The sequence below is a fragment of the Rana temporaria genome, chromosome 4 (assembly GCF_905171775.1).
Source record: "Rana temporaria chromosome 4, aRanTem1.1, whole genome shotgun sequence".
Lineage (NCBI taxonomy): Eukaryota > Metazoa > Chordata > Amphibia > Anura > Ranidae > Rana > Rana temporaria.
The window spans coordinates 187,077,973-187,091,646 of record NC_053492.1 but is presented as its reverse complement, the minus strand read 5'-3'; the positions used below and the strand labels follow the sequence as shown (position 1 = coordinate 187,091,646).

Genomic DNA, 13,674 nt, shown 5'->3' with positions numbered 1-13,674 from the left:
CAAACAAGATTCAAGACAAAATCATTCAAGGAATTGTCTAAGGAACTATCCAAGGAGCTGTCCAGCATTCCAGGTGGCTCAGCAAGCAGAGTCACCACCAGACACACCAGAGGTCCCAGGTTCAAGCCCAGGTCCTAACAGGTTTCCTTTAGCAACTGAAGTGTTGAAGTCAACCAACAAGTTATCTGTACACATACCAAAACTTGGTATCCCCATTGTGTAGGACCAAGCCTCCATCTTACAGCCCCCCACTGTAGCTTCCGAGGTCCACCCATGCTGACCTGCTGGGTTCCTTACAGAGATTTCTTACTCTGCATATACTGGGGAGTGGATTTACTAAAGGCAAACACACAACACACACAGCAGTTTTGCTTGCACGTGATTGGATGATGGAAATCAGCAGAACTTCACCACATTCACTAAGCTCTGGGGAAGTTAAAGCAACTGCATTTGTGAAGTGCACAATCCAGCTGTGCCCGGGTTTACCTCTGCCTCACACCCGGACACCATTTCCAGCTGACAGGGGATACCATGGGGCCTCCTTTTATGAGCCCCAGGACAGCAGGGGGATTGTAGCGGCGGGTGGGGAAGCAATTACAGAGCAATTTAAACATAAGGGAGAGAGAGAGAGGCGACAGGCAGCTGCTGCGGAAGTTTTTAATAAAATAAATGCTTAAAAACTATCCACTCACTCTTCATGTTAGAGCTGTAGGCATGTCAGTCTGTGAAGTCAGCTGTCCCATTCTCCCCTCCGATCCACGCTGCTGTTTCACTGATTTGCTTGAGGAAGCCAAGGATACAGAGCCGTGGGGAAACTGCAGTGAGCTGTCAGTCTGGGGTGCTGTGACCAATCAGAGCGTTCCGGAGGCTTAACCACGCCTCCATCATCAGAGGCTGACAGTTCACATGAGTTTCCCGCGGCTCTCTGTTTCCTCCAGCGATTCAGTGAAACAGCAGCGTGGATCGGAGGGGACAGCGAACTTTACAGACTGACATGCCTACAGCTCTAACATTAAGAGTGAGTGGATTGTTTTTAAGCATTTATTGTATTAAAAACTTCCGTACCAGCAGCTGCCTGTCACCTCTCTCCCTTATGTTTTGACTCCTCTGTGTTTGCCCCCCTCTCCGTATTTGCACCCCCCTCCTCTGTGTTTGCACCCTCCTCCTCTGTGTTTGCTACTATCTCCTCTGTATTTGCACCCTCCTCTGTATTTCCACCCCCCTCCTCTGTATTTCCCCCCTCCTTTGTAATTGTCCCCCCTCCTCTGTGCACCCCCCCTGTAATTCCCCCCTCCTCTGTATTTGCACCCCACTCCTCTGTATTTGCATCCCCCTCCTCTAATTGCCCCCTATCTCTGTAATTACCCCCCTCCTCTGTATTTGCACCCCCCTCCTCTGTATTTGCACCCCCCTCCTCTGTATTTGCACCCCACGCCCACTGCTCCGAACCCCTTGCTGTCCGGGGCCCCCTGTGTGCTGGGGCCCCGTGATACCCCCTGTCGGCTGCCATGGGGGTATTGGAGGCAGGAAGATTTGTGCTGGTAGGGGGAAGAAGATTTGTAATAGGAGGGGAGGGGGATAATGGCACCCCAATCACGAAGCAAAACTTATTTTGGATGGGAGGCATCCCACAATTCTGTTTATGTGATTTTGCCGCGATTTGTCGGGTGACAATCACTGCAAAATCTCACCGCGGTTGGGGTGCCATGCCGTGCGCCGCTAAAGTGTTCGGGTTTGGCTTGAAGAAAAGGTGGCAACCCTATCCACCAACAAGAAAATTCACATGCAGGGAAAGTTATCAACAATGAGGACCAGGCTGCCTGGCAGTCAGAGAACTTGTATTCTACAATGGAATGTGTTACTAATTATAACCAGTTAACACCCTAGACCATAATCCATACATAAATCTATTCCTGTTGAGTTCACAAAAAACTAAAATCACTATGTGGATAAAACATTAATCAGTGATGACAGTAGTAACATAATATATCATTTTTTGAGTGTAATGAAATGAGAAATGGATGAACCTTCTGTTCCTAAAAATAATGCAAACAGGAAATTATTTCCCGTTTTCTCAAAATGACCATGAGTGAGTCAAATTCTCCTTGCTGTGCATTTGAACACTAGTGCCTATATTTACATGTGGTTTCAAATTATTTACAAGTGGCTACATGCAAATCAAAGTTTCAACACGGATCCTGACCATTCATGACACATTTAGACACAAGGCAAAGGGTCACACATCTAGTTATACGTATTCAGGTTTGTCCATTCCTATTTTAGCTACACAACAAATATACAAAAATTGCTAAGATTTAATCCAAGGACACTGTCAAAATGTTTTAAAGGGGTTGTAAAGGTAAAAAAAAATTCCCTAAATAGCTTCCTTTACCTTAGTGCAGTCCTCCTTTACTTACCTCATCCTTCGATTTTGCTTTTAAATGTCCTTATTTCTTCTGAGAAATCCTCGCTTCCTGTTCTTCTGTCTGTAACTACACACCATAATGCAAGGCTTTCTTCCTGGTGTGGAGAAAGCCTCGAGGGGGAGGGGGCGAGCAGGAGTGTCAGGAAGCCCACTAACACATAGCTCCTTTCTCTATCTGCAAAGTAGAGAGTGTCCTGACTTGCCTGCTCGCCCCCTCCTCCCTCAAGAGGCTTTCTCCACACCAGGGAGAAAGCCTTGCATTACTGTGAGTGACTCCTATATATTTCTTTCCCTACAAGAACAATCAGGAACCTTTCCCTAAAGTATCTAATGCAGAGTATCTCACAGGAACATATGCAGTGCTGGTGTAATTTGATATCTGAAGCAGGACAGTCTGACTCCTATCTAATTCTGTCCCTCAGAGCATCAGCAGCCTTTCCCTACCCTATCTAAAGCAGAGTGACAAGCTGTGCTATGTGCCTCTAGCTTATATAGAGGCTGGGTCACATGCTGGGTCACAAGCTGCACTGGCTGTGATGGCTTCTAGGTCACACAAGTAAAACAAATAGTGATTGGCTGCCCTGCAGCATGCAATTACATTGCCGAACACCGAACCCGAACTTACAGCAAATTGTTCAGGTCCGGGTACCAAAAACCCAAAAGTCCGGTACGAACCCGAACTTTACAGTTCGGGTTCACTCAACCCTATGCACAAGGTGTCACAATGCAGCGCACAAGGTGTGAAAAGTGCCACAATATTAGAGGCTTATATACCACTGGGAGAAATCGGACTGGGTTACACCCAAGGCTATATTACTGCTCTAACACTGGAGAGTGCTCTGACAGTGCACAGAGGTCTGGAAAGTGCCAGAATGTAGCGTTCAGTGCTTAACGGCCACATACCAGTCTATCTTACAGTTTAGAGGCATGTTTTGCACAGGGAGTCATCAGAGACTGTGTTACACCATTTAAGCAAATACATTTACAAAACTAATAACACCCACAAATAAGTGTCCCAAATCAGTATCAAGTACACATATTTTAAGAGGCTTCTGCCTTTCACTAGGCTTCACATTACACATTCATTTTCAAACCTCACCAATACTCAGTTGAGTAAAATAAGATTGTGTATAATGACATCCTTCCCCACTTTTTTTACTTGTTCCAAACCCTCTGTACTACAGTACAAAAAAAATTAATGGGATTGAGGGATGGGGCTTCCCCTATATGGAATTATTTTATAAAGCAGCGATATTTGAGGTTATGAGAGGTATTACTTACTGTACGCTCAAAGTTCATAGACTAAAAATATCAAGTCCATACATGAATAATAAGTGTGCCCACGAGCAACAGAACATACATGTGAATGAACGTGGGCACACTAAGAAACAGTGCTTAGATGCTGAGAAGTCACCTCGTCCCAGGCATCACCACGGTCAGGTTATCCAGGAATTGGTGAGAGTACAAAGGCTGACTGTGCAGTGGTTGCTCTATTGGATTAATGTGAATTGTTACCTTTTATCTTGTAAGCGCTATTTTATCTTGGGGAAAGTTTGTAAAATTGGTACAGGATTACGCTATGTGTTCTGTTCCCTTTTCTTTATGTGTTACTGGGCGTGATGAGAACGATCTGTGACCACTCTAAGGCCTCGTACAGACGACCGGACAGTCCGCTGAAAATGGTCTGCCGGACCGTTTTCAGCGGACATGTCCGGTCGGAGATTTCGGTCTGATGGTTGTACACATCATCAGACAGAAATCCGCGGGGACGTGGCCGCGCCGTCGCTGCGACGATGACGCAGCGACGTGGGCGGCCCTGGAAGTTCAAAGCTTCCACGCATGCGTCGAATCAGTACGACGCATGCGAGGGATGGCGGCCGGTCGGACATGTCCGGTGAGTCTGTACAGACGACCGAACATGTCCGACGGACATGGTTCCAGCGGACAGGTTTCTTAGCATGCTAAGAAACATTTGTCCGCTGGAAACTGTCCGATCCGCCGGACAATTGTCCGGTCGGGCCTACACACGACCGAACATGTCTGCTGAAACTGGTCCGTCGGACATGTTCGGTCGTCTGTACAGACTCACCGGACTGGTTTGAAGCTTGTCTCATTAGACCTTGTGGCGAGTGCATTACCATAGGGGTGTGAAGTACATGCGGTGTGGTGGTGACGACATTTGAAAAGATCCTTTGTTTCCTCACCCTGGAATGGATGCAGGTTACTAATTTCTCAGCATCCAAGCACTGTTTTTCAGTGTGCCCACGTGTATTCACGTGTATGTTCTGTTGCTTGTGGGCCCATTTATTATTATTAATGTGTGGACTTGATATATTTAGTCTATAAACTTTAAGCATACAGTACGTATTTGTACTGAGAGAGCGCTGTTAATGCTCGATTGATTTTTGGATTTTCAAGCATTTAGTGACCATTTTATAATAGCTGCACTTATTTGCATAACATCAGTTTATCTTAATTTTTGAGCGCTGGGATCAGGAGCTTTTAGTTGCGGATTTCATTATTGAGACTTATTGTTAATTGGTTTTCTCTTAAAACAGCAAACTATAGATACCACTGGAACAGATGCTCACAGATTTCCCCCTCGCTTCCTTGCTTTGGGTGACACATTGATAAAGACCACATCCATGCACCACTTCTTTGTTTTTATCTTCCTTTCTGCTTATGTGTTATGCTTCAATTGATACTCTCAGGCCCCGTACACACGACCGAGTTTCTCGGCAGAATTCAGCCAGAAACTCGATCGGAGGCGCATTCTGCCGAGAAACCCGGTCGTGTGTACACTTTTGGCCGAGGAAGCCGACGAGGAACTCGTCGAGCCAAATAGAGAACATGTTCTCTATTTCCTCGTTGGTCAATGGGGCAACTTGGCTCGCCGAGATCCTCGGCGGCTTCACAAGGAACTCGACGAGCAAAACGATGCGTTTTGCCCGTCGAGTTCCTCGGACGTGTGTACGGGGCCTCAAGATTTTCTCATAAATCAGTTCATTGACCCCTATAATGGGCAAGCCAGAGTTTCACTCCCCTGTCCTCCAAGCCCCCCGGTTTGAGCCCGAGCAGAGCAGATTGTGAGCGTCCCTGGGAACCTGGGAAGATGGATCTCCTGTTTCCTGCACCTCTCTGGTTTAAAGAATCCTACTTTATGCCTGTATGATCTCCTTTCTGGTAAGGGGCCATCCAGCCCGGATTTTTTCATCTTATATTCATGCATACTGAAGCTGTATTACTGTATGATGGAATCAGCCGCTTCTCTGAATAGTGACTCAGCGCTTTTTCATTTACAACAAGTGGACTATATATGTTTTTATACACCGTAATAGCCTTTTGTAGCAGACATATTAATTCACCCATTTTTTATGTTGCATTCCTGCACATTGAAGATATATCACTATGTGAACAATCAGTTATCGTTTGAACAGCGATCCAGTGCTCTCTTTTACAGCCAGTGGACTTTATATATATTTTTATAACCTGGTGCCACAAACATATTGTTTTATTCACATTCATTATTTGTTATATTCGTTTTTGAGTGTTTTATTTTCACCCATTCACTTTTTTATTTGGGGGTTGCGCTATATTATTTGTCTTAATTATATTCTGTTTATCGCTGCCCATTTCAGCAGTTTCACAAATAGCAGCACCAAATCAGATTTTTGTCTGTCCCATTCTCATTCATTTACTCTGTTCACTTGCTTCTCTAACATTACTGTGGTTAATTATCAGGTGTTGTCCTGCTGGAATTGTCAATTAACCCTTTCCATCACCAGCCCCAGGTTGTGTTTAGAATCACACATTTTTAAGGGAAGCGCAAATTCACTACTGCTCCCCAAGCCCCTTTGCCTGATGGCCTTAATCACTTAAGACTCAGACCATTATGCAGGTTAAGGACCTTGCCCCTTTTTGCGATTCGGCACTGAGTCGCTTTAACTGACAATTGCGCGGTTGTGAGACGTGGCTCCCCAACATTTTTTTTTCCACAAATAGAGCTTTCTTTTGGTGGTATTTGATCACCTCTGCGGTTTTTATTTTTTGCGCTATAAACAAAAATAGAGCGACAATTTTGAAAAAAAAACCCAATATTTTTTACTTTTTGCTATAATAAATATCCCCCAAAAATATATAAAAAATACGTTTTTTTCCCTCAGTTTAGGCCGATACGTATTCTTCTACCTATTTTTTGTAAAAAATAAAATAAAAATCGCAATAAGCGTTTATCGATTGGTTTGCCCAAAATGTATAGCGTTTACAAAATAGGGGATAGTTTTATTGCATTTTTAATTAATAATTATTTTTTTATTACTAATGGCGGCGATAAGCGATTTTTTTCGTGACTACAACATTATGGCGGACACATCGGACAATTTTCACACATTTTTGGGACCATTGTAATTTTCACAGCAAAAAGTGCTATAAAAATGTTTACTGTGAAAATGACAATTGCAGTTTAGGAGTTAACCATTAGGGGGCACTGTAGGGGTTAAGTGTGACCTCATATGTGTTTCTAACTGCAGGGGGGCGGGGCTGGAAGTGTGACGTCAATGATCGTCTGTCCCTATATCAGGGAACAGACGATTACTGACACAATGAAGAACGGGAAGGTGTGTTTACACACACCTCTCCCCGTTCTTCAGCTCCGGAGACCGCTCGCGGGACACCGGCGGCGATCCGGTCTGGTCATGGAGCTTCGGACCGGGTCGCGAGTGCGCCGCCGGCGGTGCGCTCGCGACCCCACGGCTGGGCTTAAAGAGACACGTACATGTACGTGATTGTGCCAAGCTGTGCCATTCTGCCGACGTGAAGGGGTCCTTAAGTAAACAACTAATGGAATTGTTCCTCAATCAACTAGCCCATCCAGGCTTTTGGCTTCACTACTTACATTTAAAAAACTTATACAAACTCTTTAGACATCAATGACTCACCTTTCCTTGGAATCCATGCTCTTACAATAGACGCACACATCACATATGATTTCATAAGTCTACAACAGTCTGTTAATGTTTGCATTTCATAACTGTCCATTCATCACTGCAGAGAGGGAGTATGAACATTCCCTTTCGGACAACAACTATAATAAATCCGGTCTCCTAACTCATCAAACTACTATATCCGGCACAGCGCAGGAGCACAACTTTAAACTCCTAACACAATGGTATTGTCTACAAAACTTCAAACTTTTTCCCACTGTCCTAGATTTGTATTGTATATCTGGTGGGCATGCCGACTTATACCGTCTGGATCACCATTGTTCCAATTGCATACGCATCTATCAAGCAAGCATGTCCTACCAACCATCTCCTGAAATTACCCAGCTCTCAATCAAATATTGGTTGTGCACTACCCCTTTTCTGACTGGCAAGATAGATCCAATCTCACAATTACAGTATTTTCAACACATTTGTTTACACAATTTGATTAGCTTTGTTGCAACCCTGAACATTGTACCTACTGCTCAAGTAAGTTTACCATTTTGTTGGATGGTCTATGTTTAAACAGATAGTAAAACATAATACTGATGACACATGACTACCTTTGCATGTAACAAAACTTTGAATAAAAATACATTACAAAAAAGAACACATTATAAAAACTTACATGGTGTTCTGTACCTATCACTGATTTCTTAATGACTGAATCCTCATCTTGTGCGCTAGCAAATAAAGACTTGTGCTGAAATTCCGACAACTTCATTGACAGCACATCCTTCCACGTGTGCTCTTTGAAGGCATCCTAGAAGGACACAGCTCAGGTGATTGTAATATTCGACATGGTAACAAATATGACAGTTAATTATCAAATCTAGTGATTAGCTTCTATTTCAACTTACTGTGGTTCTAAGTAGAACAACATCGGCTTCTTGGAGGGAACATGGAATGCAGTTGGCCCATACATGCCACTCTGGTTTCCAGTAGAATATAAGCAAGAGAAATCCAAGTGTGAATATGTATCCAAAAATGCACAATGCTGTTCGGCAAGAGCTGGTTCGGTAACCAAAAATGTCCTATTGGAGCAAGAACAGAGAAATCAAACATTAGCGCTGTACAAAAGAACATGTGATACAGCATTTTAAAGTGAAATGCATATAATCCAAGATGTTAGACTAAAAAGGATTGCAGACTTTGCAGTGATTACAAGGTAAAAAGTTAAGCTTCATACTTTGGGGCATATTTTTAAAACAATGAATGTGCCTGCCTTTTACCAAATGTTCACCGCTGGTAAATTGATCACTATCATTTAAAACACATGCATGTGAAAGATTCACTTGTAGTAAATGTTTGGCAAATGTCAGATTAGCCGTTTTATAAATATGCCCCTTTTTGTCATCACCATTATGCCTGGTGCCTTCAACCACTTATAGCCAATAAAAATTATAACGCAACCTGTTCTTTGCAATAGAGGAATCGTTTCTCTCTAACAGAATCTTAGTGGCAAGTTCATTTGTTCTGCCTAAATTGCCGCAAGTGATACCAAATGGAAACACAGTGGTTAGTGGTTTACGCTGATAAACTGTACTTCAAGTATAGTTGAAATACATGTAGCGCCATGCTCCCATTGAGTATGGGCTATTTGTTAAATTTTAGTTGCCTGAGCTGTAATTTAGCTCAGAATGATTATGCTAAATTGTTGGTTCTGTTTCAGTTCAGCCGGGTTGCACACTTTTCCCCTTGATGGTGGGTGTCGCTGTTACCACAGGTCAAGGTTGGAAAGGCAGCAGGCTGGATGCATTGAGTATCTCTTTCCCAGAAGCAGTTCAGTGGGCGTGGTCGACCCGCTGTGCATTCTGGGGAGGTGTACTTAAAACCAGCAGCTCCTTCGGGGGTAGTGCTACATACACATATTGTAAAATGTTTTACTTGGCAAAGAATTAAAATGTATGTTCATCCAATTCTGAGATTTTCACTGGACTGTCAGATTTAGGTTGTAGATCTGACTTTTTCACTATACAGCTAGATCATGTTTCAGGCCCAGCCTGTAACTGGTCGGTAAAGAAACAGCAGACAGATGATCTCACCCCTCTGCTCTCCGCTTTCTCCTCCAATCAGTATGTTTTTTGTCAGCACATGTGCATGTAACACACCTGATTGGCTCCTAGAACCCATCCTCCTTTGCTGTTTGGGTAAATAACATTAACATTCAGGTGTCTCTAAGAGCCGGTTCACACTGGGGTGGCATGACTTCGGGGGCGACTCGGCAAGGCATCCTGAAGACGACTTCAGAGGCAACTTGCAAAGTTACTTCTGTATAGAAGTCAATGCAAGTCGCCCCGAGTCGCCCCCAAAGTCGTACAAGAACCATTTTCTATGTCGGAGCGACTTGCGTCGCTCCTATTAGAACGGTTCTATTGAATAGAATGGGACGCGACTTGTCAGGCGACTGAGTCACCTGACGAGTCGCACCAGTGTGAACCGGATCTTAGGCAATCAGGTAACAGGAACATTTACAGGTTACCAATTTAGGAGATCTATAACTGCTTACTGGGAGCACAGCTGACCCTGGCACATACACGAATAGTTTGTATGTAAACCCCAACAATGAACTTGTTGCTTCCCTTTGATGTAATAAAACATACAATTGAAGGGTTTTGTTCTCTGTATTTGATATGTGCAAAATTGCACATTTTCTGTGCTACACAAAGCAGTTTAATCAGCCACTCCCAGTTTTTATTTTGGACTACAGGACAATTAGTTCTTAAGATGTGGGGATGAGTAAAAGAGAAAAGGATTCGGTAATTTAGCAAAAGACAACAGGCAGAGCTGACACCACTAATTCACAAAAAAGCAGCGTGTTAGCCCACAAAAGGAATTAAAAGGAAGCGTCTTATACAGGGATAAAACAGAGAAATATGCAGTACATCTCTCCAATACATGCATATGTGTGTGGGTTGTTTTTTTCCCCCTGGTAAATTCTATATAGGGGGGGGGGGGGGGGGGGGTAAATTGTTTCATGGATTTGCGATAGACAAAATTACATTTTTAAAGGTTGACTGTGCTTTGCAGTTGGGCCTACTTCAGTATAATTTGCCTGGTTATATATGTTCTGCTTGTGAAGGGTTACAGTAGGTTTATTGGAAATTATTTTGCCCTTCCATTTGGAAGGTTATCACAGAGGGTGCAGCCTACTGTACCATGAGACGCACCCCTCTCACCCATGAACACATGGCATCTGGGACACCTGCACCTCCCTTGTCCCTACCCTGAATGCGAGGCAAGCTGTCACTTCTAAAACACAGAGGGCCAGATTCACAGAAGAAGTACGCCGGAGTATCTGCTGATACTCCGGCGTACTTTCAAATTTGCCGCGTTGTATCTTTATTTTGACCTCTCAAACCAAGATACGACGGCTTCTGCCTTCGATCCGACAGGCGTACGGCTTCGTACGCCTTCGGATCGTAGGTGTAATACTTTGGCGCCCGCTGGGTGTAGTTCGTGTCGTTTTCCGCGCCGGGTATGCCAATTAGCTGTTTACGGCGATCCACGAAGGTACGCGCGGTCGTCGCTAGTCGGCTTTTTCCGGCGTATAGTTACAGCTGCTATTTCTTGGCTTATATTTAGATTTGCCATGATAAAGTATGGCCGTCGTTCCCGCGTCGAATTTTAATTTTTTTTTTGCGTAAGTCGTCCGTGAATAGGAAAGGACGTAACGCACGTCGCCGTTCAAAAAAATTATGTCGGTGCAACGTCATTTCGCACAAAGCACCGAGGGAAATTTCAAAACGGAGCATGCGCAGTACATTCAGCGCGGGAACGCGCCTAATTTAAATGATACACGCCCCCATTTGAATTAGGCGGGCTTGCGCCGGACAGATTTACGCTACGCCGCCGCAAGTTTACAGGCAAGTGCTTTGTGAATCAAGCACTTGCCCGTAAAACTTGCGGCAGTGTAACGTAAATGCAATACGTTACGCCGCCGGAATTCTACCTGAATCTGGCCCAGAATTTGTGTCTGTGTTTAGAAGAGACAGTGGTGAGCAGGCAGGTCCAAAACAAGCTTTGCTTGTTTGGGCATAGGTCCTAATGCCAGAATTTCAGCTCGTTCGGAGGAAGTTGAGTGTCATGTACAGTAGGGATGGGCTGGATGTTCAAAACGAACATAAGAAATTACATACACCACAAGTGCAAGAGCCAGAAACAGAGGTGCAACAGAGCAGCCCAACATTCAAGTAGCACCTTCAGGCATTCAAGGGGCATAAATTACACTCATTTCCTAACTACCTATCACACTTTCGGAAGCCTTGGAGCACCAGGACAGTAGAAACACAAAAAAATAACCACATTTTGGAAAGCAAAAACCCCTAGGTATTTTATAAGAGGCATAATAAGTTTTTTGAGAATGTCATTTTTTTGCCAAGTTTTTGGCATTACCAGACCAAAAATTTTTTACTAGACCAAAAAATGTTTCCCTATGAGAGACGTCTTAACTGGTCCGACACAAGTCAGTCCGACTTTGAAAATGGTCCCTGTACTACTTTGGTCCGACAGTGATCCTACTTCAGCCCATTGAATATCACTGAAGTCAGACCCAAGTAGGAGCCTTGTCCTTACCATCCGACTGTGATTACAGCAGCAGTAAAAGGAATTTATCTCACACTGGGATTGTTTTGATTGGTCAAAGAACAAGTCAGACTATCACAAAGTTGGATCAAAGTAGTATCCTGTTCATGAAAGTCGGATGGATGTAGGACTAATGTAGGTCAGATGTCGCAGAGAAAAGTAGGATAACAGTTGTACTGCTGTCATGTAGTATAGTGTGATCCCAGCCTCATACTGGTCACTGGAAGTTCAACATGTTACCTCATGACAAAGAAATCTCTGAGGATCTGAAAAAAAAAGAATTGTTGCTCTACATAAAAATGGCATAGGCCAGGGGTGCCCAACCTTTTGAAGCGAAAACACCAAAAAATCCGCGCTCATGGACATCCACAATTTTCTCTGTATGTTTGGTACTTCCGGGTACCACGGATTCCGCAGCACTGGACTGTCCACGCCAACCCCACATAAGAGTCTTCTATGCTGACACTTTGGGATATTAGTCCTTTCCCATAGAGCGCTAGTGAATTTTTTTTCGTATATATACACACAATCTTTTGAAGCGCGAGGGCCACCTAAGCAGCTTGGTAACTGGTCGCGGGCCACAATCAGCGGAACGGATGCATAACAGGTCTATCTTCACTCTGCATATGCAGATTGGAGGTAGGACACAAGTTGGTTTACATCCGCCACTCCTTAGAGGTAAATGGAGGGACCAATTGGAAAGCAGCTGAGTAACTACTGCAGAACAGATATGCCCGTATATATACACACTGTGATTTTAGTATTAAACTGACCTTAAAGCGGATCTCCACTCTAAAGTGGAGTCCTGCTGATCGGCACCCTCCCCCCCTCCGGTGTCACATTTGACACCTTTCAGGGGGGTGCAGATACCTGTCTACAGACAGGTATCTGCACCCACTTCCGGCCCTACGATACGGGCAAAGGACGGGTTTTTTCTCCGCTTCCCGTCCGTCCCCCGTTGTATGCTGGGAACACTCGGCTCCCAGCACACAGCGGGAGCCAATCGGTGGGCGCAGCGCGACTCGCGCATGCGCCGTAGGGAACCGGGCAGTGAAGCCGGAGCGCTTCACTTCCTGGTTCCCTCACCGTGGATGGAGGGGGGAGCAGCAGGGTGACGAGCGATCGGCTCGTCATCTGCTGCGATCACCGCTGGACTCCAGGACAGGTAAGTGTCCTTATATTAAAAGTCAGCAGCTGCAGTATTTGTAGCTGCTGGCTTTTAATATATTTGTTTAGTGGCACATCCGCTTTAATAACAGTATTCTATTCCATACCAGAGAAGGAGGTCGTGGGCCACATCAAAAGGCTCTAAGAGCCACATGTGGCCCCCGGGCTATAAGAAGATTGCCAAGACCCTGAAACTGAGCTGCAGCACGGTGACCAATACCATAAAGTGGTTTAACAGAACAGGTTCCACTCAGAACAGGCCTCGCCATGGTCGACCATAGAAGTTGAGTGCACATGCTCAGCGTCACATCCAGAGGTAGTCTTTGGGAAATAGACGTATAAGTGCTGCCAGCATTGCTGCAGAGGTTGAGTGGGTGGGGGGCGGGTCAGCCCGTCAGTTTTAGACCATACGCTGCACTCTGCATCAAATTGGTCTGCATGGCTGTTGTCCCAGAAGGAAGCCTCTTCTAAGGATGATGCACAGGAAAGCCTGCACCCCTTGCTGAAGACAAGCAA

At 44.6% G+C, this 13,674-nt stretch overlaps 1 protein-coding gene across 2 annotated transcripts in view; it reads right to left on the bottom strand.

The window, feature by feature from the left end:
* ATP13A4 (ATPase 13A4) overlaps positions 1 to 13,674 on the bottom strand; it is a 153,985-nt gene that overhangs the window by 130,578 nt on the left and 9,733 nt on the right. The window contains exons 2-3 of one of the 2 annotated variants that reach the window (XM_040349525.1): positions 8,268 to 8,441; positions 8,036 to 8,170 (exon numbers count right to left, since the gene is read on the bottom strand). In XM_040349525.1, coding sequence (XP_040205459.1) covers positions 8,036 to 8,170; positions 8,268 to 8,441 — 309 coding nt within the window. The remainder of the gene's footprint in view (positions 1 to 8,035; positions 8,171 to 8,267; positions 8,442 to 13,674) is intronic. The other variant, XM_040349526.1, reaches the window with a different exon arrangement.